This window comes from Acinonyx jubatus, chromosome D4 (genome assembly GCF_027475565.1).
Source record: "Acinonyx jubatus isolate Ajub_Pintada_27869175 chromosome D4, VMU_Ajub_asm_v1.0, whole genome shotgun sequence".
Lineage (NCBI taxonomy): Eukaryota > Metazoa > Chordata > Mammalia > Carnivora > Felidae > Acinonyx > Acinonyx jubatus.
Genome location: NC_069391.1, coordinates 55,504,210 through 55,530,308, shown reverse-complemented (window position 1 = coordinate 55,530,308; position 26,099 = coordinate 55,504,210). Strand labels below are relative to the sequence as shown.

General features: G+C 37.0%; 1 protein-coding gene across 2 annotated transcripts; it reads left to right on the top strand.

Moving 5' to 3' along the window:
* The first annotated feature begins 2,750 nt into the window (after positions 1-2,750).
* On the top strand, positions 2,751-23,198 carry TYRP1 (tyrosinase related protein 1). 2 transcript variants are annotated; one of them, XM_015074287.3, is made up of 8 exons: positions 2,751-2,933; positions 3,367-3,829; positions 4,931-5,253; positions 8,514-8,718; positions 12,559-12,726; positions 15,621-15,800; positions 20,520-20,666; positions 21,746-23,198. In XM_015074287.3, exons 2-8 carry the CDS (start codon positions 3,445-3,447, stop codon positions 21,949-21,951), a joined length of 1,614 nt encoding a protein of 537 aa, XP_014929773.1. In that variant the 5' UTR covers positions 2,751-2,933; positions 3,367-3,444; the 3' UTR covers positions 21,952-23,198. The 2 variants fall into 2 exon arrangements, with proteins under 2 accessions (XP_014929773.1, XP_053061079.1); XM_053205104.1 differs by having other exon boundaries at positions 2,760-2,801.
* Positions 23,199-26,099: the final 2,901 nt, after the last annotated feature.

The following is a 26,099-nucleotide window of genomic DNA, read 5'->3' as shown; positions in this document are numbered from 1 at the left end:
GTATGTATAACATTTAGGAAATTATAGATGTTCGTTAATAGTAACTAATAAAAATACTGGAGGTAGGTTGTATTTTTTCTTTTAGTGGGAATACTGATGAATATTTAGACTAGGAGTAAGTAAGTCAGATGTCTAGCCCAACTTCACTGAAAACAAACAAACAAACAAACAAAAAAAATGGCTAGGGATGCCTGGCCTGGCTGGCTTAGTCGACTGAGTGTCCGACTCCTGATTTCGGCTCAGGTCATGATCCCAGAGTCCTGGGATCGAGCCCCAGATCTGACTCCGATTCTCTCTCTCTCCCTCTCACCCTATCCCCTACTTGTACACTCTCTCTCTAAAATAATTTTTTTAATGCTTATATATTTTAGAGAGAGAGAGTGACAGAGAGACAGAGAGACAGAACATGAGTGGGGGAGGGGCAGAGAGAGAGGGAGGGACAGAATCTGAAACAAGCTCTAGGCTCTGAGCTGTCAGCACAGAGCTCAACAGGGGGCTGGAACTCACGGACAGTGAGATCATGACCTGAGCTGAAGTCGGACGCCTAACTGACTGAGCCACCCAGGCACCCCAGAAAAAAAAAAAAAAAAATTTAATGGCTATGTGATTCTCTAATGATTTCTCAGGTCAGTATTGAAAAAGAAAGACAAAAACTTGCCTTACGATGAGTGAGAGAAACAATAAGTGAAAAATTAATATGGAACAAAAATTATAGTCAGTGTTTAGTACTTTAAAGACTAAATCTTAAAAAGGAAGTAATAAATGATGGGGTTAGGAGCTGACAGGTGGGATCATCAGGCAAGACCACTCTGAAGAAATAACATTGGAATAGAAACCTGAATGAAGTGAAATAGAAAGTTGCACAAAGACTTGGGGACAAGGCCAATGGGGTAATAAGTTGGCCATTGAACAAAGGAGTAACGAGGAGGATGCTAGCACGTCGTAAGAGATAGGAGGGGCCTGATCATATAGTCTCCAGTAAGCATTTGGATTTTATTCTATGTGTATTTGGAAGACATTGAAGGGTTTTGTTGAGAGCAGTGGTGATCGGGTATCAGTAGTAAAAGTTCTTTCACACTGCTAAGTGGAGAATAAAATCTTCCCTGGAGAATACATTCCTGTGTGGTGAAGCATGGAAGGTGAAGAGATAAATGAGGTCATGGCCACAGGGCAGGTGTGAGCTAAGGACGGCTTCCAATTAGACCCTGTCGGTCCAATTGATGAGTGCAGTCTCTGTGAAACAAAGAAGAAAAAACAATGACTTTGGCGTGTTGGTTTTTTCCTAAGCAATGGGCTGAACAGTGATTCCTTTTACTGAGATGTGAAAGACAGAGGAACACATTTTATAAATGTCTGATGAATCTCCTAGGCGTCTAAATGGACTTAGCGAGTAGGCAGTTAGATATAGAAGTCAGGACCTCTGGGGAGACAGTGTTATTAGAGCTACTGACTTGAGATTCTCTAGCCCATAGATGAATTCCACGTGGTAGGATGAGATCACCCTTAGCAGTGATCTCCAGGGTGGGATTCTCACAGTCTCCTAAGGGGTCCAGAATGAAAATATCAGAACATCATTTTACATTTATTCTTATATTTAATTAATATTAGGTGATTTGATACAGATGCCCCCACATTGTGCCTACCAGTCAGTTATGTATCACACTGCACTCAGGGTACCCTAAGGTAACTGTAAAAATTATATAACAAAGAGGTGTAATGGGCAAAGCCTCATTTTTTTTTCTTTCAACGTAATATAACACACTGTGGTATACTTATATCTGCACACATGAATATATATATGAATATGGATGAATAACTTATGATATATGAATATGGATGAATAATTTAAAACTGTTTTAAAGAGTTTTTTAAAATACATATTTTATTTTGTAATAATTTTAGATATACAGAAAAGTTACACAGATGTTAACATCCATGCCTTTAGTACCTTTGTCAAAATGAAGAAACCCACCAATGTTACATTAATACTACCTTTATTCCAGAGAGAAAAATGATGATCTACTTTGATCCAGTAAGAGGTCGGACTAAAAAAAGCAAAATGACCAAAAAGACTATCTAAATATCATTTTATATGCGTTATTTTCCACAATTAAATTTGCCCTGAATGGATATGAAACCTTGAGATATCGATTAATGATTAATTAACACTATGGCAACATTTTAAAATTTAAAATTAGTGTGCCATTGGCACAAGGAAAGAAGAAGCCATTCAGCGGTCATCTTCTAAACAACAGAAGTAGTAGTGAGCCTGTGATGCTTGGCCACGTAGATGACACTACCCCAGTGGAGGTAAAGGAACTGGAGTACCCAACTCTCAACACCAGCGGGCGCCATGAAGGCCAATGCCATGCATGTAACTCGGGGAAGTTGTATCTGATGGCTTTTCTACTTCAGTTATCCCCTATAGAAATTGTAAGAATGGCAACATCTGTTTTCAAGACTAAACACAACTCAAAGCTACCATCAGATACAAGTACTTGTCTAGCCCTTGTATCACTAAGGAAATGTAAGTAATCTCATTCATCTTCTAAAGATATAAGTCAAAGGAAAAAAAAAAAAAAAGCACCTAAATCTCTACAACGCAAACAAAAGCTCTCTAGTTTCTCTGACTTGTGTTCCAAATTAGTGCCTCTGACCTTTTCTTAAAACTTTAAGCATCACAAGGAAATCAGTGGGAAGGGAATCATGTGCTAACAAAGTACTTAAAGGGCAGAAAAACGCACTGAAGTGAAAGGGGATTAGTAAAGGGTGGGGAAGAGGACCAGCCCCTCCCAGTTTGGGTGAGCAGATTTGGGATTAGTTATCAAGCAGAAACTCACATGCAATTAACAGCTCTGACATCAGGGGACAAGCAAATATAAAACACTCAGCTCTGAGAGGGGTTCATCAGAGAACCCGCTCAGGAGTTTAAGGTACTGGAGGGAAGCTCTATGGGGAGCAGGTGGATGCCCGCCAAAACTCCATTAGGATGGGAGATTTTAAGTCACGGAAATTAACTAGCAGGAAATCTGCTTCCAATTCTTTCAGCTTCATGGCTAAATGTAATTAATGGCCATGACCTGCTAACGAATGCTTTGGATAAGAGACATCTATGATAAGTATTTTTTTTTTTCATAAATAGAAATTTAAAATAAAGAAAACTAAATGCTAGGGCAGGGGATTTAATTATGTAGTTATTATCCATGTCAAGTTTTTCCAGGTAAATTACTATTTTTACTATTTGCGAGAAATGTCATTTCACAGATATGAAAAGCATTTTGCGGGCGGCTGGGGAGGGCTCCTGCCTGTTTATAACAGCACAAAAAGAAAACTTGCACTAATGCCATTTTGCTTTCTCCTTTTCAGCCTGATTTTTATGTGTTTCAGTCTCTACACAAAGGGCTGCAAACCAGAGATCTGTTCTTCACTCTTGCTTGGAGCAGAATGAAAGCCCATAAATTCCTCTCTCTGGGATACATCGTCTTGCCCCTGCTGTGTTCTCAACAGACCTGGGCTCAATTCCCAAGACAGTGTGCCACTGTTGAGGCTCTGAGAAATGGTGTGTGTTGCCCAGACCTGTCCCCACTCTCTGGGCCTGGGACTGACCGCTGTGGCTCCTCGTCAGGGCGGGGCAGGTGTGAGGCAGTGACTGCAGACTCACGACCCCACAGCCCCCATTACCCGCATGATGGCAGAGATGATCGGGAGGCTTGGCCCACGAGGTTCTTCAACAGGACATGCCGATGCAATGGCAATTTCTCAGGACACAACTGTGGGACTTGCCGTCCTGGATGGAAAGGAGCTGCTTGTGACCAGAGAGTTCTCATAGGTAAGTGGGGATCTGTGTGTATATACAGTTCTTCATGAGACTCTATGCATTTAATAGGAACCTAAATCAGTTGAGCTGGAAGCACATCTGAAAATCATACAACTCACTCTTCCCTCTTCACAGTTGAGGAAACTGAGGCTCAGAGAGGCTAATAAGTGTATTTAAAGAGTTGAGGTTAAGGCTCAGATCCTCTGACTGACAAGATCTCCTTCCAAAACATTTATGGAGCAACTGCTCCATGCAGGGAACCATGGGAGGTGTTCATGACTAGACCCTTCAGTGACTTCTCAAGGTAGTTATGTTAATTGTAGTAAGTGAGGTTCAGAAAGGTCAAATCCTTACAGCTGGTACTTGAAAAACCTCGAATTTGCCAGTGAGGTCAGTCTAGCTCTAAACCATGATCTACTTCTACTACACTTGCTAACCCACAAAGAAATTTCCCCTTGTGATGATCAAGTTCAGCCATTTCAGGTGACAAGCCTGGCCTTCACTCTACTAAATGGCAATAAATAATAAAGCTTTAAATAGTAAATCCAGCGATACATCGTTGTTTTCTATGTGCCAAGCATTGGGCCAAGGGTCTAACAGAATGTTTATTGAGTCTATTTTATGAGCCACGCTCTGATATAATTGCTTTTTATGTGTGTACTCTTTAACCTTTACGACTCTATGAAGCAGGTATTATTTTTATATACACCCTTTCAGATGAGAAGGTGAGACTTAGAAACACGTGTACAGAGTCACAGAGTAAGTCCCTGGTATTAACCACTATGCCATGTTTTTTACGAGGCTTATGATTTTGAAAAGATAGAAAGTTCCAGAGAAATATACCAATGATGAGCAGAAATAAATATGAGATCACAGAATCATAAAGTCCACAGTCATAATAACGAAAACTAATGAAAACCCTAGAGTAAGTTGGCGGGCAGGGCGGGGGAGGCAGAAAACAGGCCTAAAGAAGAGATTCAGGTGAGGGGAATTTTAAAGGAGTATAAACTTATTTAAGCATATATGCAAATTACATTAATGGGTACATGGGACGCAGTGTTAAGACAATGCTCATGTGGCACATTTTCACGTTTGAATGTTGTATCCTTGAAGTCAGGAGAAATCTTCTGGACTTGAGTGCAGAAGAAAAGAACCACTTTGTCCAGGCCCTGCATCTGGCCAAGCGGACAATGCACCCTCAGTTTGTAATCGCCACCAGGAGATCAGAAGAAATATTGGGGCCAGGTGGCAACACGCCACAATTTGAGAACATTTCCATTTACAACTACTTTGTTTGGACACACTACTATTCGGTCAAAAAGACTTTCCTTGGGCCGGGACAGGAAAGCTTTGGAGAAGTGGATTTCTCTCACGAGGGACCGGCTTTTCTCACATGGCACAGGTACCACCTTCTGCAATTGGAGAGAGACATGCAGGTATGTGTGACACGTTGCACTTTTCAGGTCCCCGACAGACAAGGTGGATCGTTTGGAAGCCGTTTTCATCCACTACGTTCTGAGCGATCGAAACATGTGATGGCAAAGCGATTTCATGATATTGATCTGTCTTTGACGTTCTAAATTTCTCCCTATTAGTAAATTACTTACTCATTAATTAGTCTTCATCTTTGGTGAAGGGAAAAGAAAGTAATATCAATGGTGAGGGAGCCAGTTGAGACGTCTCTAGGTGTGATGCAAAGTGATGGACATATGCTGCAGCATAATTGAAAAAATGATCTTCATATAGCTTGCAACAAAAGAATCTCAGTTGATGGGCCGGCCTTCCCAAATGTAAATCGATACTCCCTCCTCCTGGTTTGGATAAAAAAAAAAAAGTGTGCATACAGTTCTCAGTCTACCAAGTCCCAAATATACACCTTGTTATGCCAGCAAATGATTCTGAGTCTATGGCACAAAGTATAAATTATGAAAAACAATATCCTTTATATTGTCATATGTTGATTGAAGTCTGTTTTGTTTCCATGCCTCCTACCTCAGAAACCTACTAAAAGTATCACACCATTCAGGTCTCATTTTTACTTAAAAGGCATCAACTTTTGGGGCGCCTGGGTGGCGCAGTCAGTTAAGCGTCCGACTTCAGTCAGGTCACGATCTCGCGGTCCGTGAGTTCGAGCCCCGCGTCGGGCTCTGGGCTGATGGCTCGGAGCCTGGAGCCTGTTTCCGATTCTGTGTCTCCCTCTCTCTCTGCCCCTCCCCCGTTCATGCTCTGTCTCGCTCTGTCCCAAAAATAAATAAAAAACGTTGAAAAAAAAAAAGGCATCAACTTTTGGGGCATATAGTAGACCTCAGCCCAAACATAAGTATTTCCTGCTTATCTTTTAAGCGGAGAACCTCAAACCACATTAAAGTATGTTAACATAGATACTTTTTTATCATTTATTTTACCAATTGCTTTTCTTAAGAAGAGTATTGTAATTTTAAAATGAAATTTGAGGGATTCCTGGATGGCTCAGTTGGTTAAGTGTTTGCCTCTTGGTTTTGGCTTAGGTCATGATCTTAGCGTTCATGAGTTCAAGCCCCACATCAGGCTCTGTGCTGTCAGCACAGAGATTGCTTCAGATTCTCTCTCTCTCACCCCCCCCCCACACTTGCTCTCTCTCTCTCTCTCACAAAATAAATAAACATAAAAAAATAAAATGAAATTTTAAATTATTAGATCTCAACTAGGAAATCCACAAAATGAATGTGTTTTCTAGGTAAATGGATTCCTTCCCTCAAATTAAAATATAAAAGTTAATCTAAAAATATCTGAGGGTAAAAAAGGTGTTTAGATTCATTTATTGATTTGCAGTATGCTTGTGTCCAGCACTATCACAAGAAAATAAATGGTGAGGCAAGAGAGAATTAATGCACTAAAATACAGAATAAAGCATTGGTATAAAAGTGGTCCATCCATATTCAGTTTGAGAGTGATTAAGTTAATTCATCTGATACTCTGAACTTCATATTTTATAGCTCTTATTACAAGTAAGACATTTAGTAGATTACGAGTAGATAAATCTGTCATTTGTAATCAACTCCAGATCTCCATGCCTCCAAGTCATTTTCTCATGGGCACACCAAAATGAAAGGGCAGGTGGAAAGTATCTAAAAGCTTCGATTTTGCCTGTGTAAACTTCAACCTCTCTGCCTTATATTTTTAAAACCCAACAGCACAAGGGATCCAAGGAATTACAGTCTAAATGTAATGCACAGTTGAAATGCCACATGAATATTCTCCAACTCCCAAATGTCAATTCTGAACTACAAACTGACTCTTAATGATCCCTTGGAAGCTGTCACTAATTTTTGTGAACCAGAACAATGGCTTCTAAACAAGGACTCTAAACCCCTGGAGATCAATAAAGGAGGATGCTTTGGAAAGCTTTTGGTCCTCTAAAATACCCTGGGGACCAGGAAATGCTTCCTAAAGGGTTTAAAGTGAAAAAGCAGAAATGTACTAAATGCTTAGGAGGTGAGGCACAATGATGGCAGTCTCTACACTTAAATCTCACTCCCTAAATATAACTCCCCAAAGGTCTAAAGGAATGAGAACAAATACAATAAAAATACGTTTTAAGGAACTCAATAAAATAAGCATGTGATCTTGAGTCCATTACTTTTTATTTTAAGGTTTTTGTTTGTTTGTTTTGTATTATTTTGTTTTTTGAGAGAGAAAGAGATCTCCACGTTGTCAGCGCAGAGCTGAAGTGGGGCTTGATCTTACGAACCGTGAAATCACGGCCTGAGCCAAGATCAAGAGTAGGACACTTAAACCACTGAGCCACCTAGGCATCCCCTGAATCCAGTACTTTTAAAATTGTTGAGATCAGCTCTGAAAGGAAACTATGTCCCTGGTCTAAAGAACTGTGTGCACAAAGAAATACTCTGCTTCATTTCACATTTCCCGTTGGTGTTAGTTTTTAAGCAGAAACCCAAGTCTTAACAGTTTAGATTCTGAAGCGGGGGTCTTTAAGTAAAACGCCTTCAGCATCCAGGCAGATACGGTGATGTGAAAGAGATTGTCTGTGTAGCCTGTGAAAAGTCGAATCCATATAGCTCATATTTGGAAAACCTGGAATTCACATGGGCTTCTTCCACTACCCTTGCTAACCCACAAATAAATTTTAAAAACCAGAATCTAAATGCCTGAAGTCATTCATGTTAAATGGAAAGAAAGAAAGAAAGAAAGAAAGAAAGAAAGAAAGAGAAAGAAAGAAAAAAAAAAAAAACAAAAATCACTGCTCTACATAATATATTTAAAGACTGGATCTGGCTCCAGACCAAGACTCCATGATGCTTGAATTAGAGATACGAAAACAGGAGGTAAAATGTCAAGGAGCGAAAGCTATTATTGATATATATATTTTTTTGGTATCACTAATAGAACTTGAATTACCTACCTGAAAAAAAAGGGGGGGGGAGACTTCTTTCCCCAAAAATAGCATTTGTAGAAACTTCTGTATGATGAGTTGAGTTTCATTCTCTCTAGTGCCTCAATGACTCTTCATAGTATGTGATAAGCTTTGTTAAGTAAGATATTTAATTCCTCTGGCTACTCAGACACCACTGATACACTGACTGGTTCTAATTACCAAAAGAGAGTTGATAGAAACAGACAGCCAGGGAGAAAACCAAGCAAAGGGGGAGAATTTTAAACAAAAGCAGAGAACGCTAACAGAGTTTCTTTGATCTAGGAAATGTTGCAGGATCCTTCATTTTCCCTTCCTTACTGGAATTTTGCAACCGGGAAGAACATCTGTGACATTTGCACCGATGACCTCATGGGATCGAGAAGCAACTTCGACCCCACTCTTATAAGCCTGAACTCTGTCTTTTCTCAATGGCGAGTGGTCTGTGAGTCCTTGGAGGATTATGATACCCTGGGAACACTTTGTAATAGTAAGTTCCAAACCCATCTGGGATTCAGAATTCCCTATTACCTAAAGAGATTAAATGTGCTGTCTGAAAGCCCTCATTCTACTAAGGACTTCAGAATAAAATATTTTATTAGAGAGAATCGATGTACAGACGTTCATTGAACACCTACGCTACTCAAGGCACTCTATAAGGTTCCCGGGGGGAACAGAAAGTGTCTATACATTTTTACACTGCTTTTCTTGAGAAATTTGGCCAGTGCCTTGCTCACTCTCTTACTTTGGAAACGTATGGTTATATATGATTAATCCTCTTAGCACATACAGCACTCCTGAGTAGTCATGTGTCTTGAGTTGAAATTTCAGAGCAAATTGTTTCCCTAGGAAACCTGAAATATGCCGAAAGAGTTTGAAGTGACCTGAGACTAAAGTTCTAGTCAGAGGGTCAAAAGCAAAAGGTGATATGCAGGGTATCTTTAAGAAAAGGAAGATACCTTATGCAAGATGTCTTCCAGCTAACTGCTTTGCACCTCTGTCAAAGCGAACACAAAAAGGGAATGCTAAACCAGCTGTCCCGGCGTCCTTTCTCCAGTGATGTATAGGCCACTGCTGCCTTAGATCAAGGTTCTGTGATATGTGGATCTGTTCCTGAGTGTGTTGTTCTCTTCCTTGGATCACATTATTACCTCTCTCTGTGGCACCAACACAAGGTCTTAATTATTAGTCACCTACCCCATCCACTTTTCTTCTTCAGGCATGTTTGGTTATTTTAAACTTGTTCTTCAATGTAAAAACTGGATTCATGGGAATTTATTTTGTTAACGTCTTCAAAATATATTTATTTCCATATATACTTTTCAGCCGAAAATATGAAATTCCTATATCAACCTTAAAAAAAAGAATATCCTTCAAAAAGAATATTCTAAATAGAACAATTCAGTAGATTTTTTTCAGCATTACAAGAATTTTTAGCTGAATATAGGAAAAAGGGAAGTGATAGTGTATGGATTTTTTTTTCGGTTGAAGTTTAAAAATTAGAATAAATTTTGTATTTGTTTAGCAAGCTGAGTGAGTGATCCCACCTTGAAATGACGTTGAGAATCAATATATCTTTAGATACGAAAACATTAATCCCTTTCTGAGCAGGCTATTGTATTTTGTCCTAGGAATTTTTTTCCAGACCTTTTCTAACGATACTGGTGACTGGATGCCAAAATATAGCACAGTTTAAGTGGGTAAATAAAATTATGGCAGAGGAGAGAAGATTCTATTTTCATCACTTGTTCTTGTCAAGAGGTCTCATAACCAAGACACGTAGTTTCATGAAAAATTGAAGATTGTGTATTTTAGGGAAACACATTTGAGGAATACTTCTTTTCTTAGTTCGTGATATAAACACCAAGAATTTTCTTTATTGGGCCAGTGAAAGATGAAAGGAAACTAACAGTTTATTGAACACATACTACGTGCCTGATATGGTACCAAATACTTTCATATATCTTATTTAATTCTCCTAATTCTGTTCCTGGATGAAATTATCCATTCCTGTGGTTTAATTGATCATCTTTTACTGGAAAGCCATGCACGTACATTTTTAGAACAAACCTTCCTTACATATCCCAATCCTGTATTTTCATGTGTTTGTTGCACAATGCCTCTCCAGCGTCCCATTAAAGCGCCAAACTTGGTACATTGCAAGAATGAGTTATTGACACCTAAGACTCTTCTAGCCACTAAAATATCATCTTGGATTCATCATATGAAGAATGTTGTTCCTTCTACACAGTATTTCTTAAATCTATTTTCTCCTTCATACACTCAGAACTTTTCATTCATTCCTGCATGGAAACTCCACAGGACTCCAATCCATATGAGGTTAAATCAGGTGCATTGGCAGAGGCTGTCCATGTGCAAACAAATCTAAAAAGACCCAGGTTAAATTTAACTCGTTTAAACTAGTTTCTTTACCATCAGAATTTTCCACCGTGAAACTCCATGAGGGCAGATTCGGGTGTGATGTTTTCAAAACCCATGTAATCTATCGTGTTTTTCTTGGAATGTATTGATAGCTCCTGAACAATAATCCTTAAAACACAAGCTTGGATTGATAGTTTTAGCCGGTGGAGTCTGAAAGTTTTAATAATAATGCATACCTAAAACAGTGTGCTATCTCCTTCCCAACCTCAAGAGTGGCATATGTTTTATTTTTATATTATATAAAGTTGCTATGCTAATTCATCAGGTACTAATCGTTACGTTAATTATAAACATTACAACATAGTAAGCTTTATGAATGAGGCAAAATGAATACAAATTGAGATTGTAATATCACCTCTCCCACCCCAGTGGATTATTCTGCATATCCTCTTAGGACACACACATGCTTCTCTCGAGATCATTGGAACAGAAAATCCAAAATATTCCTAACCGATCTCCTCTTTTCCCACCTACCTAAGACTTCTCTTCATTTCCTATTGAATTAAACATAATTTCTCCACAATATGAATCTGGTCTAGCTTTACATTGTTCCCACCGTCCCTTATCCTCTTGCATTGTCCTGTACTCCAGGCAAGCTATTCCCCAACCAGCCCTCTTTACAGCCCAAACGATCTTTCCATATATCAACATACACCAGACAACTATTTAGCATCTACTATTTGCCAGGCCCTGTACCAAGATTAAGGGATATACTGGTGAGCGAGAATAGAAAAAGTTCTTGTTCTGAGGGAGCTTATCTCATAGATAGGAGAAGGCATATCATCGTTCTTATTACCTCTGTCGAAAATGTTTGACTTGTAACATTTCCCCTATTTACCCTGAAAATTCTTCTCAGAGAATCAGGGTTCTTTGCAATATCTCTCTCTCTCTCTCTCTAACATTTATTTGTTTTTGAGAGACAGAGCACAAGTGGTGGGGGGCGGGGCACAAAGAGAGAGGGAGACACAGAATCAGAAGCAGGTTCCAGGCTCTGAGCTGTCAGCACAGAGCCCAATGCAGAGCTTGAACCCATGAACCATGAGATGATGACCTAAACCGAAGTCAGTTGCTTAACCAATTGAGCCACCAAGGCGCTCCTGCAAACCTCTTTTCTTTAATGACATCTTTCTGAAACCACACACCTGGAAAGGATTGATATTCTTTCTCAATCTCTGTCTTTCTGTCTCTCCCCCTCTCCTTTCCACTCTCCCTCTTTCTCTTTCTCTCCTTCCCTCCCTTCCTTCTTCCTTCTCTCCCTCCCTCCCTCAAGGCACCCATTCTATTATCCCTAGTATCACAGCTCTTTGCTTGCCTGTTTGTCTTAGTGCCTTTTAACAAGTGCCTTTTAACAAGTTTAATTATTTCTCACATTAATTGCTGAAAAAATATGTATGGGTTGAAATATAGACCAGTTCCCAAAGAAATTGTAGATTGTTTTTCTTTATTTCTCTGAAGGCTTGAAACAAACAGTAATTGAATATGAAATTTCACACATGTGTGAAATATAGATTTAGTGTGGGATTTAGGTTTATGAGACTGTTTTGGCAAAATTCAATTTTCCATGGACTTTTGATGTTAATATATTTTCAGTAATGAGGTATACGTTGATTAAACAAATAACAGGACCTCTATCTGTTATTGTGATCATTTTTTTCTTCCAATGATTTTATGTATCACACATCTAACTCTGTTCACAGACATATCACAATGATATGAATGTGATAACTTAAATCTTCTCACTGTAATGCCCCTAAGTCTGCCTTTTTAAAATGTTCTCTTCTACCAGGGAGAACCTATCTTTCAGTGATCATGCTCTACATAAAAATGGAAGAGCAAAGAGATCTGTAAATATTCTGTAAGTGTTCCTATACCCTGTATTTTTTTCCAGGCACTGAGGGGGGGCCAATTAGGAGAAATCCAGCTGGAAATGTGGCGAGGCCAATGGTACAACGTCTTCCTGAACCACAGGATGTTGCCCAGTGTTTGGAAGTTGGTTTATTTGACACCCCTCCTTTTTATTCCAATTCTACAAACAGTTTCCGAAATACAGTAGAAGGTAAGTAAAAGAAGTCAGTGCTTTGATTTTATCTAGTTGTCACAGTAAACTGAACTATTCATATTCAGATCTCCTTGAAACATCTTTGGAAGCCATATTGATCTTATGAATTTATATGAATGTTACCTCCTATGATGATGTAGTCACAATTCCCTGCTCAAAAAAGAACTTCTTAAAGAAAAGTGTCAGGCCATGCAACTCTTTTAAATTATCGTAGTGGAATCCTTGGGAAATTAGTCTTCAATCTCTAAAATACCTGAAAAGTATTAACTCAAATCTGTGAGGTGGCTAATCATTATAACTCTATCAAATTCTGGTAGAGGCAAATAATTTTCAAGACTTTGAGAGCCTAATTTTTTTTCTTAAAAAGTAACAATAAAGTTTCTAAACAATTCGTTGACATCCAATAATGCCTGGCTGGGCCATATATTTCATTTAGGTTTGTATTATCCTATGAATGTTTTTAAGGACTATAAAAATTCAAACTACTATCTAATGATATTTAATGTGATTCTCCTTATTTCATTCAAAGTATTTTAAAGGTGAGGAAACTAAAGACCAAAGAAGTGAAATGAATTTCCCAAGATAGTTTGTAACAGAACACAATTTCAAATCAAAATTTTTTAAGTCCATTGTCTTTATACAATACATTTTAATATCTCTAAATCATCACCGATACATATTTAAAGTTTTGAAACAACAGAATCACATTTAACGTATTATAAACTTCTTATTGTCACAATGTACATTAAATATAGCATTAAACATGTTAGGCTCCTCCCCCTGAGGAAAAAAAAAATAGGAACAGATCTCTCTGTCTCCATGATCTGAGATACTTGACATAGAAATCTAATCATTATTATCCTTTCTCTCCCCTATTATCATCAAAACTGGATGCCATTCTATTCTGTCTTTATGTTAATATTAATAACTAAATATGAATGCACTGATTTGGAGATTATTCAATAAATAATCACTATGTTTTGACTAAACTGGTGTATATAAACTAAGGCCATAACCATTATATCCTTTTTTTTAATTTACTTTTTAAATTTCAAGTTAGTTAACACATAATGCAGTTTTGGCTTCAGTAGGGCACAGTGATTCATCACTTCCATATAATACCCAGTGCTCACCCCAACAAGTGCCCTCCTTAATGCCCATCACCAATTTGGCACAGGCCCCCCCCCCCACCTTCCCTCCAGCAACCCTCAGTTTGTTCTCTGAATTTAAGAGTCTCTTATGATTTGCCTCCCTCTCTGTTTTTATCTTATTTTTCCTTCCCTTCCCCTATGTTCTTCTGTTGTGTTTCTTATTAAATTCCACATATGAGTGAAGTCATATGATATTTGTCTTTCTCTGACTGATTTATTTCGCTCAGCATAATACACTCTAGTTCCATCCGCGTTGTTGTAAATGGCAAGAGTTCATTCTTTTTGATCACTGTGTAATATTCCAGTGTGTGTGTGTGTATGTGTGTGTGTATATGTGTGCACACATACACCTATATATATATATACCACATCTTCTTTATACATTCATCAGTCAATGGACGTTTGGGCTCTTTCCATAATCTGGCTATTGGCCATAAACACTAATTTCTACAAGAATATGTAGGTTGCATCTTAATGATGACCAATCAAAGGACAAATTATACTGATTTCCTGACAGAAGGTCTGAAAGGACCAGTGCCAACCAACATGCCGTGTACGTTGCAGTCTTTAAACATTTCGTAAATAAAAAAAAATAATAATGGAATAAATGTATACAAAATGACTAAATAAATGAGTGTCATTGTACAAATGGGTTAATATATTTTATCATCTTTAAAAAACAAAAAAACAAAAAAAAAAAAAAAACAAAAAAAAAAAAACCAAAACACAGCTCCACACCCAGTGTGGAGCTCAATGCAGGGCTTAAACTCACGATCCTGAGATCAAGACCTGAGCTGAGATCAAGAGTCAGATACTCAGCTGATTGACCCAGGCACCCTTGGGTTAATGTGTTTTAAATTCTAATTTTATTTAATAATATGTAATATTTTCCTGTTCTTCCACCTCTGATTCTTAAAGCCAACCAGGTACACTTATAACTCCATCCTGCATCACAGACCCTCCGTTTTTGTGATCTATCCTTACCTTCTGCCTACTATATATACCTAATAAATATCATTTGGAAATATATATGGAAAATATATCCAATATATAATATGGGAGACATACAGTATAAGAAATACATAATACATGAAATGTAGGAAATATACATATTATATAGGGATATCACATACATCATATAGAATATGGGAAATAGAGGATACATAGGAAATTATTAAATATTATATAAATGTTTTGACAATAGGCTTTCCAGATGTTTAAAACTAGTACAGACATGATAAGCATGCTCTGGGAAATTGTGACTTTTCCACAAACATAACTTTCCCGAAATAAACATGGTGACAGTGAAAAGGAATGAGGTAGGAAACTGAAGTAATATCTGGCAATTTAAGGTCCAGGACAATCAGAGTGATGTCCTCCCAACTGTGTTAGTTTTTAGGAGAAGGAGATTTCCACTGTCTTTATTCCCACTAAACCAATGTTTGCCTTGTCAAAATAGAGTGCTCTATATACTTTGGCTGGCATCTTTGCAGGTCATTATTTTTAACCTTGAGGCTACATTTAGAATGTCGTGCCACTGGCTTAAAGCTAACCTAGCTCTGGGTATAGCAAGAAATGTCACCAACCATAGGTACGGAGAAGCAATGCTATTATATCAGGGCAAAAATTGGCCTGACAAACTGCGGAGAAACTGTTTCCCGATATAATCGCTGCTGTTGATTTGAAAAGCAAGATATTGGCAATGGTTTTCATTCTTCTCACCCCTCTTTTTATATCTAGGTTACAGCGATCCCACAGGAAAGTATGACCCTGCTATCCGAAGCCTTCACAATTTGGCTCATCTATTCCTGAATGGAACAGGGGGACAAACCCATTTATCTCCAAACGATCCTATTTTTGTCCTCCTGCACACTTTCACTGACGCGGTCTTTGATGAATGGCTGAGGAGATATAATGCTGGTGAGACATTCTCCTATGCTTTTTTGCGGGCTCAGCAAGGAGACCGTTCAGGTGGTATGGTTATCACTATAGACTACGCACTTAACACATGTGAACTACACTTCAAAATAAGGAGAAAAGAGCTGTGATATCTAGCTGTTTCCACATGTCCCAAACGACTTTGAAAATGCAGATAAAAAGTTATAAAAACAGTTACGAGACAGTATTATATTATTATCAGAGTAAGCACGTAATCCCTTCTCATTTTTTAGTTTGAAAAGATGACTGTCATGTTTCCCAAATTTTTCTTCCTTGTAGCTTCCAATGAACATTTGCATGTCTTTTTTTGTCTTTTTTTTTTTTTTGGAACATTCTCATGAATAAAAAAAAAATTCACTGATCTCTTCTTCGATACCTAAAAGACAGAAAAAATTATGCTCATAATCCACAGTTTTGATTTTTATTACTGCTGGCCTCTTACAAATGGAAATTCTCTTCAACTTGAAAAGTTAATGTTGGTTTTTATAGAGAGCACAGCATAGAAAATCTTTTTCAACTTCATTTTAATGGGTTTTTAAAAATATTATTTAGAAGGCCACTTTCTCTTCACTTCTACTCGGCTGAGAGGCTCAAGTCACTTTGCAAACAATGAAGTACTTCTATTTGTTAAAGCATCATACATGTTCATACTTCAAGAGTTTGTAAATTTTGGCTTCTGTGCCTTTACTTTATCCCGCACATAAACATAATATTGGGTATCTATTGACTTATCTACCCAATTCAGCCAGTCTCTTATTTCTTGGTGTGTATGTACAGGAGAAGCCTCTAATCCAACCTGATTACGACCATTCACAGATACGTTGGTCAAAATCATATGTTCCATCAGAAAATCATTCAAGAAACAAATAACTCACATATAACTATTCACTCATCCATCTGCTATGAATTCACTAATTGGAGTGCCACCTTATTTCATATGTATTCACAAGCATACCTACAGTCATAATGAATTATCTACAATTTACAATGTCTGTTTCTTTAACGAGAAACAAGAAATTAACAACCCTTGAGATGCAATCTGAGTCCAGTATGCGTCTAGATTTTCATAATGACTACCTTATGTTTACAGTCCTATCCTCACTTCTAATTCTTTACCAATATCTCAGGCATTCTCCTTTAGCAAACCTTTCTTAGACATTCATACATTTAATATAAAACAACATCCCTCTCCTTTAGAAATCATAATTATCGTTTTGCATATGTTTAGCTATATTACTTCTTATGACAATAGCAAGTAAAGTGGAGGTCATAGGTTTAGGAATGAACAAAAACTTGTTAAACACGCACTTCTCAGAACTAGGCAACAATGCACAAGCTGTAGTTATTCAGCCATTCACAAGGCCATGGCTGTTAGTAAGTTGTTCTTACTTAGGACTTAAGAAGTAAAAGGAGGTGGAGAATCTTGGGTAATCTGGAGCTTTCTTTCAACTATGCAAACAAGTATTCCTTTGCCTTACATATCCTGATTGAAAAGATCATTATTTGACATCTATAACAAGTTGTTAATGGTCATCGATGAATCAGATAAATACCTTTTTTATTTTCTCCCCACTTCCTTTGCTTGTACTATATAAATTGCATAATAGTTCTCAGTTACTTGGATAGTAGTAGAGGGAAAAGTACCATGAGCAAAAAGTAGGGAGCCTAAAGCATATTTTTGACAAAATGTGGCCATAAAATTATAAGACAAGTTAATGTAAACACTTACAAATTGCAGGAACACTGAACACTAACAATTAACCTTCTGCTTAAATATTCCATGTCCCTGCAAACGTCCCTTGGAAAAACAATGTCATAGAACGACTACATAGGAAGAAAATAAAAAGATTAGAAAAATGTCTAAAATGATGCATACAGCAGAAGTCTTTGTTGCAAATAAGTCTATGAGTGGAGGATGGAATTAGTTTTCAAAATGTATTGAAAGGTTTTATAATAAGGAAGTATCTTCAAAAATCATAGGATTATAAAATTATTAGGGTCCGAATGGAATAAGAATTGCATTTTACAGCTGAAGGAAATGAGAGTCATCGCATATAATGTGATGTCTCATTAGACATGAGGTGGTATAATATAGAGCACGCAAACTTTATTCAATATGATGTTAAGTTTTATTCACTAACATTTTGTATCCATGTGCACATTTAATTCAATTTTCTATTTTTCCCAAATGCGAGTCATGTGAATGAAGTTTTATATATAGCACTAAATATAGTGAGCTTTTCAGAAGAAGCAGTGTATACGTTTCGCAGACCAGACCCTACTTATCCTGCCCTGAGAGAAATGAACTAATTACGCACACACTCAAAGCCTTTCACAAACAGTATCTGATTCCATATCTTTGCTCTTATGAATAATGCTGCAGTGAACACGGGTGCAAATATCTCTTCGAGATACTGATTTCATGTCTTTTAGAGATACACCCAGAAGTGGGATTGCTGGATCATATGGTAGTTCTATTTTTAATTTTTTGAGGAACATCCATACTGCTTCCATAGTGGCTGCACCAATTCCCACCAACAGGGCACAACAGCTCTCTTCTCTCCACGCTTTTCCCAACGCTTGTAATCTCTTTTCTTTTTGACCACAGCCATCCTTACAGGTGTGAGGTAATCTCTCAGGATGGTTCTAATTGGCATTTCCTAATTAGTGATATTGAATACCTTTTCACGGACCAGGTGGCCATTTGTAAATCATCATGTCATATACCTTAAATACATACAATTTTTTGTCAATTGTACCTCAGTAAAGCTGGAAAATAATACTATTTGAGTGCCTACCATTTCCTACATAGTATTTTAGGTACCAGAAATACAGTAGTGTACAAAACACACAAAAATATTTTCCCTCCTGGAACTCCCCTAGTTGTTAGTTGAAATAGCAGTAAAAATAAGTAAATAAATATAAAGTATGTTAGATGGGAGAAAGTGTTTGCAAGCTAAGAAAATCAGGAAAGGGGATGGTGAATACTACATAAATACATGGAGGAAAATCATCCTGGGATGAACGAAGGAACCCACTGTGGCCAGAGCAGAGCAGAGAGTGGGGAGAAAATGGTGGGAAATAACAAGGTCAGAGAGGTAACAGGGGGAAGATCCTGAAGGCTGTTGGCTATAACTCTGAGTTGGGAAGGGTCTTGCATAGGGAAGTTTCATGACGATTCTACTGTTCTTGTTTGCTATTTTCACAATTATTCCTCCATTCAGTTGAATCCATGTAACTTTATCACCACGCTGATGCTGAATGGGATTGAGGCTGTTCGAGTCAGGCTGTAGTGGAAAGGTGAAATAGAAAGTTAAAAAAAAAAAGTTTATCTACATTATTAACTTTAATAAATAATTAACGAGAATACACCAAAACGTGGGTTCCTTGGGCCAGGCGTTCTGTCTGTTCTGTGCAGTGCTGTAGCCTCCATGCCGAGACCAGTGTCTTACATTAGTAAGAGCTCAACAGATTTGAAGCAATAAATATTAAATTAGCATGAATACATAGTAAATCTAAAGTCGCAAAAATATAAACACTACATGCCATGCTATGATCAGTTGTTTTACAAAGTAGACGCTAAAATACTTTTCTGTGCTTCCCAGGATCACAGGGACTGTCCAGGTGATATATTTCTTGCAAACAGAAAATGTAATACTCCGCTAACTTTCTCACATATTCTAGCTCTTCTACATAGTTGTCCACTCGTGTCCAGCCCAAGCCCGATTCCAACTCTGGTTTTGTGATATCCCACCTCATTTAGTTGTATCAACATAAATGTAGAACAACAATAATAGAAAAGAACAATCTTGGGTCGTCGGTTGAGCATCCGACTTCGGCTCAGGTCATGATCTCACAGTCCATGAGTTCCAGCCCCGCATCCGGCTCTGTGCTGACAGCTCAGAGCCTGGAGCCTGTTTTAGATTCTGTGTCTCCCTCTCTCTGACCCTCTCCCGTTCATGCTCTGTCTCTGTCAAAAATGAATAAACATTTTTTTAAAAAATTAAAAAAAAACCAATCTTCTGCCACAAAGAACCTATCACTCTTTTTATCCGTGATGACAGAAACTCACTAATAATATAAATGACTGTAACTTGTATTTAAGTTGAAAGAGGAGAAGTGGCAGGAAGGAAATAATATCCCAGAAACTTGATTTAAAAATTTAAGTGTTTTTTCTAACAGAGTAAAATATAGGGGATAAGTTCATATTTATATCGCGGAAGTAAACAGAAAAAAATGAAGAATACTAAATAGACATATTCATATTCAAGGACAAACCTCCATTAGATATGGCGCCTCTCAAATTTATAGATGAAGCTTCAGCAAACTATATGTCCATCTTTTTTTAGCCTTGAAAGAGAAGTTTAGTGAATTTTTTTCAAATAAGTTTCTGTAATTTAAAAGTAAAACAACTAATGATCAACATAGATGATAAAATACTAAAACTTCCCTGCTTTTAAACGTTCTTGATCTATTGGATGTTATGTTAGTGCTGTGTTCAAAACATTTGAACTCTGTTTTATGCATTTTTCCCTGTTCTGCTATATACAGTAAAACTATTTTTATGTCTTTATCCAGTAAAAAATTAAAAAAAAACATTTTTATGTTATCCTAGAATATTTTAGGTCACCTTCAGGACATAATAATCTATGAATACTAACTTTATTATGTTATTAACAAGATGTCTTTGGCATATTTTAGATGTATCCACATTTCCATTGGAAAATGCCCCAATTGGACATAATAGGCAATACAATATGGTGCCATTCTGGCCTCCAGTTACCAACATAGAAATGTTTGTTACTGCTCCAGACAATCTGGGATACACTTATGAAGTTCAATGGCCAAGTGAGTATTGAAAATGTATCTTTTCTGGGGAAATTACCAAAACTACATTTGCTACCTTTCAAGGTAATCACAGTATTCTGAGGCCTATATTTTCCACTTAGATTTAGAAGGTTTTATTTGGATTTTTATTTTGGGATAAAGAGATTGAATGTAACATTTGTTGAGAGCCCACTCTGATCTGGAATTAAGCTGATTCTATAGCATACTATCTCATTTAATCCATACAACCCTCTGAGCTAAGTGTTGTAATCCTCATTTTACAAATAAGGAAGATGAGGCTAGCTATGATTAGCTGAGAAAGGGTAATTGTCACAGGTCATATTTCTAGTAGGCAGAGATAATGAGTTATGAGCTTAAGTTCATGTAATACGTCCCAATTTTTCTACTACATAATGGTGCCTTCGTATCTTTATTCTAAAAAGAAAAAATGGAGTGAGATACTCTGTGCTGCTTTTTCTGAGATTTTGAAATTCAAACATTCTTATTTTCTTTTCAATCCCTTCCCAACAAAGGCAGCAGGGTATAGTGAAGAGCACAGCATGTGGGTTTTGAAAGACTTGGGCCCCTAAACCAACTCTGGCACCTACTGGCCAAGTGACCTTGGACAAGTGGCTCAAACTCTATGGCATCATTTTCTCACCTTTAGAACAGAAATAATAATAGCTATCCCAATAGGGTCCACTTAGTAGGAGAAATTTGGTAAGTGCCTTCAACATGACAGGTGTTATCATCAGCAATGTGGACAATAAAAAAGTTCTATATGGGGGCACGTGGGTGGCTTAGTTGGTTAAGCGTCTAATTCTTGATTTCAGCTCAGGTCATGATCTCAGGAACCGAGAGATTGAGCCCCGCAGGCTCTGTGCTGACAGCACAGAGCCTGCTTGGGATTCTTTCTCTCTCTCTCTCTCTCTCTCTCTCTCTCTCTCTCTCTCTCTCAAAATAAATAAATAAATAAACTTAAAAAATTACATATGAAGATTTCGGTAAAATGCCTGCCACAATGCCTAAGTTTAGGGTAGCTGATTTTTGGTGGCAACTATTATACTGTTTATTTTTTGTTCTCCTTTTGTTTTTCACAGGTCGGAATTTTAGTATTTCTGAACTTGTTACTATAGGAGTAGTTGCTGCTTTATCCCTGGTCGCGGTCATTTTTGCGGGTGCTTCTTGTGTGATTCGTGCCAGAAGCAACATGGATGAAGCACATCAGCCTCTTCTCACTGATCAATATCAACACTATGCTGAAGAATATGAAAAAATGCACAATCCTAATCAGTCTATGGTCTAATGACAAACGACCAATTCTCTGATACATTAGCATCACAAGAACACCTGGTTGAAACATAACAGATGAAATTACTGTATGTTCTTTTCCTCCATTACTTTCTTTCTTATGCACGCCCATGTTGGAATTAGAGCTCTACATATTATTTGCTAGAGCACAGAAGAGTCACAGTCTTTTTAATACGTTCTTTTTTCCAACTCTATTTCAAATGGTAGGTTGTATGTTAATAAACTAGAATTTAAATAAAAACTTGAAACATTAAAAAAATAAAAAATAAAATAAAACAAAACAAAACAAAACAAAACAAAATAAAATGGTAGGTTGCAGGCATATACCCCTGTCCTCTAACCCTAATTCCCAACCCTAACCCTAACCCTCTGGAGAGGTCTCTGAACCGCAAAATACCAGACACATATACTAACCCTAACCCTGAATCTGAGAATGTGGCCTCCTGAACACATGATAAGAAATGCTGAGAAACAGCCTAGTTACCCTGGAGAAGACTCCAAATACTTAAGAATTGGTGGGATTTCTGGAAATTGGTGTTGAAAGTAGAGATTTAAAAAAAGAGTAAAGGAAAATAAAATGGTAGTTTGCACCAACTCTATGATATTTAAGCAGAGAATGTGAAGATTTGGGCGTGTTTTAAAGACCAACTATATGACAATGTAAATAAGCTGTTGTGCTTTGTTTATGTATAAAGAAAAATCATAATAGTAAATCTCTGATTAAAATACATCAGTAGGCATCTCTACAATGTGAAAATGCGAACACATTTCCGTTCACTGACATCGAACAACGGATATATAGGAAGCCATATTTATTAATTAAAATCCATTATGTGGAGCTACAAACGGGATCCCAATTAAGTTTTTCAGACTAGAATTCCCCTTGGGCACCAAAGTTTAGTTTAGTTTAAGGTTTAGTCTGAGGTTCAACGTCGCAAAAAAATCCTGATCTTTGTCACACTCTATAGAGGTAAAGACTTCACTTTGTTTAAAAAACAGTTGATACTCTATTTGCCACCATGTTCTACCTGTCAATGGACTGGAAGCCAACAACCCATTCATACATTTCACGTCCCCATTCCTCTTCCAATATCTTAGAGACCCAAAGCAAGGCATAAAGTGGAGACTACGCAATACCGTGCTCTACAAACACCATTCGATTCATCGTGTTTCAAGTAGCCTTCTCGTATCACTTATCGGTCTTTCATATGTTTTCAAAATAAAATAATAATAATAATAATATTATGTCATCAGTTGTGTGAGGCTTTCATGATGCAGTTGTGTGAGGCTGTCATTAATTTTTCTTCTGCCTATCTTCTAACCTAAAATATTTTTACTGTTTTTGATCTTGGGTTACTGAAATAATAGTCTCAACAAAGAACTTGAAAGGCTGGTCACTGGGAACAAACATTTTTGGCAAAATCTGTGAAAAGAAATATGAACAATAGTAATTATACACTATAGAAAGTGGGGAGTCTGATATTCCCAACTCAAAAAACAAGATTAAAGTTATGTACACAATTGGTTATGGGTTTCCCTATATTAAGCAATCTTAAGGCTATGAACACAAGAAAAACAGACAAAATGTGTTAGTAAAAGAGAATGCAGATAATAATAGTATCTTTTTAACTTTCAAATACCATTCCTGAATTGATTTTTGACTACATTTTATTAAAATATTATACACTCATTGCTTTTCAGATATATTATAATATAATGTAAGATTTATTTAAACATTAATAAAACTAAGTCTGCCACATCATATTTTTGGAGATTTACTAAGTACTCATTGCATAAATGTTTATTTCTTTACTGATATTTATTTATTTATTTTTATTTGAGATAGTGTATAAGTGGGGCAGAGGGAGAGAGAAACACAGAGAGAGAGATTCTTGAGCAGGCTGCACGCTCAGCATGGAGCCTAATACTGGGTTTGACCCTATGACCCCGGGATCATGATCTGAGCTGAAATCAAGAGTAGGACGCTCAACCAATTGAGCCACCCAGTTGCCCCTTGTAAACATTTACTAAGCACACCTAGATTTCAGACATACTCCAAAACTGTGGAATTGGGGAAGGGAAGGGAAGGAATAGAAAACTGAGATGGTCATTTTTGACTTGGCCTTCAAAGAACGCTAATGGATTTATCAAACACAAGAGTAGAGAAGGGCACTCCATACAGAAATGACAGCAGGGACAAAGTAGCAGAAGTTTAAGTGACATGGAACATTCAAAAACATAAAGTAGGTCAGTGTGGTTAGAGCATAGAGCAATATGGATGCTACATCACCTTTTCATGGAGAGGAGTAGAAAGATAAATCAGGAACAAAATCAGAGTGTCCTATATGCAATCCTAAGAAATCTGGAGTTCATTCTACAGGTAAGAGGGAGCAGGAAAGACAATAAAGTATGTTTTACAAAGATAATAATGATGATGTTTGTAAATAATGTCTATTAAGAATAATTTGGAATGGTTAAAATAGAAGCTAAGAGACTAGTTAATATCAAATAGTTCATGGGACAGAGGAGGAAAAAACTTAATTATAAGAGAACCCATTATATTATAAATGTATCTTTCATTATTTCTCCCTAAACATGTTGCTTTATTTTTCTTGTACTCAAGGACTTCTGTTTAGTTTGTGTGTGTGTGTGTGTGTGTGTATACATATATATATATATATGTGTGTGTGTGTGTATACATATATATACACATACATATATATGTATACAATAAATATATGCATATTTTATATACATATTTATGTATATGTATATATATTTTAGTTTAGTATATATGTATATGTATATATATGTGTATATATATATGTGTGTGTGTGTGTGTGTGTGTGTGTGTGTGTGTATCTTGATCAGGTGACCATTACTCTTCCTGTAATATATCATATTATTCACTTCAAATAATAGTCATTTGCAATCTTGGATATTTTCTACTGTTCTCAGTCCTTCATTTCCCTTATAAAATGTAGTCAATGAAGTTATTATGCCCTTACTGGAAAGCATATTTCACACCACTTAAACAGATTCTGTCTTGGTGCATAGACCCCCATTATATACCAGTGCCACCAACTGAGCTAAGCATTATAGTCTCAACAGAGTAAGAATGCCCAATTGAACATTCCTATACAATCAAAAATGTAAAGCTATTGTTTTTGTGCCCCTCTAAAGTTACATACTGTCTTCATCCCCAGAAGCAAATTTCAGACACAGTGCCTACTGACAGCTACGTGTAATCTTTAAAATTGGATGCAGGGGAAAAGACTTGGACTTTTAAAATATCTGTTTCAACATTAGGTTATAAGACAGTTGTGCTAAGTTCAGCCCATGAGTACACAGCTATGTTATGTATTTTGTCCTTAGCCTAGTCAAAATTTTTATTAACCAACCAACCGATGGAACATCATGTTGGGCTGAGAGAGCTAATATGAAATAGAAAAAGAACAACAACAAAAAATAAATATATTAACAAACCAAGAACAGGACCTGATATAAAAGAGATACAATTTTAAAAGGAAAAGTGCAAAATCCGGTACTTCTAAAGCACAAGTGCAAAATTAAAGGATGAAGGAAGACCGGAACTGTCAGTATTCTTTACAAAATAACCAGGAGCTTTTAGTGTATTTCAAATTCAATAGAAACCAATAGGGCAATGAGACCAAAATAGAGACAAAATGCTATGCTATGAAAGTGGGGGGAAGTAGTGTGCAGATATTGATATATTGTACTTCATTAATACAGAAACAGAAATCTGTAGTGTTAAGAATCACATCTGGAGTATTTATTTAACTTTAGAGCAACTGTTTAAGGGAAACATTGACACACTGTTGCTTATTCATCTTCCATGTGATACAATGATACAATTACAGGCCTAAGAGAGAAACTTTGAAGTCACACTTAAATTCTACCATCTATCTCAATCTTCATATCCAATTAATTACTAATTTTGTTAATACAGTCAATATGTATTGACCACCGTATCTTGAGCACTAAACCCATGATCTACAGTAGTGGTTCTCAATTGGAAGGCTATTTACCCCCAGGAGTTCTTTGGGGCTGGGATTGCTACTGGTATCTATTGGGTCAACCCAAGGGTGCTGCAAAACATCATACATTGCCAACACGTTGAAA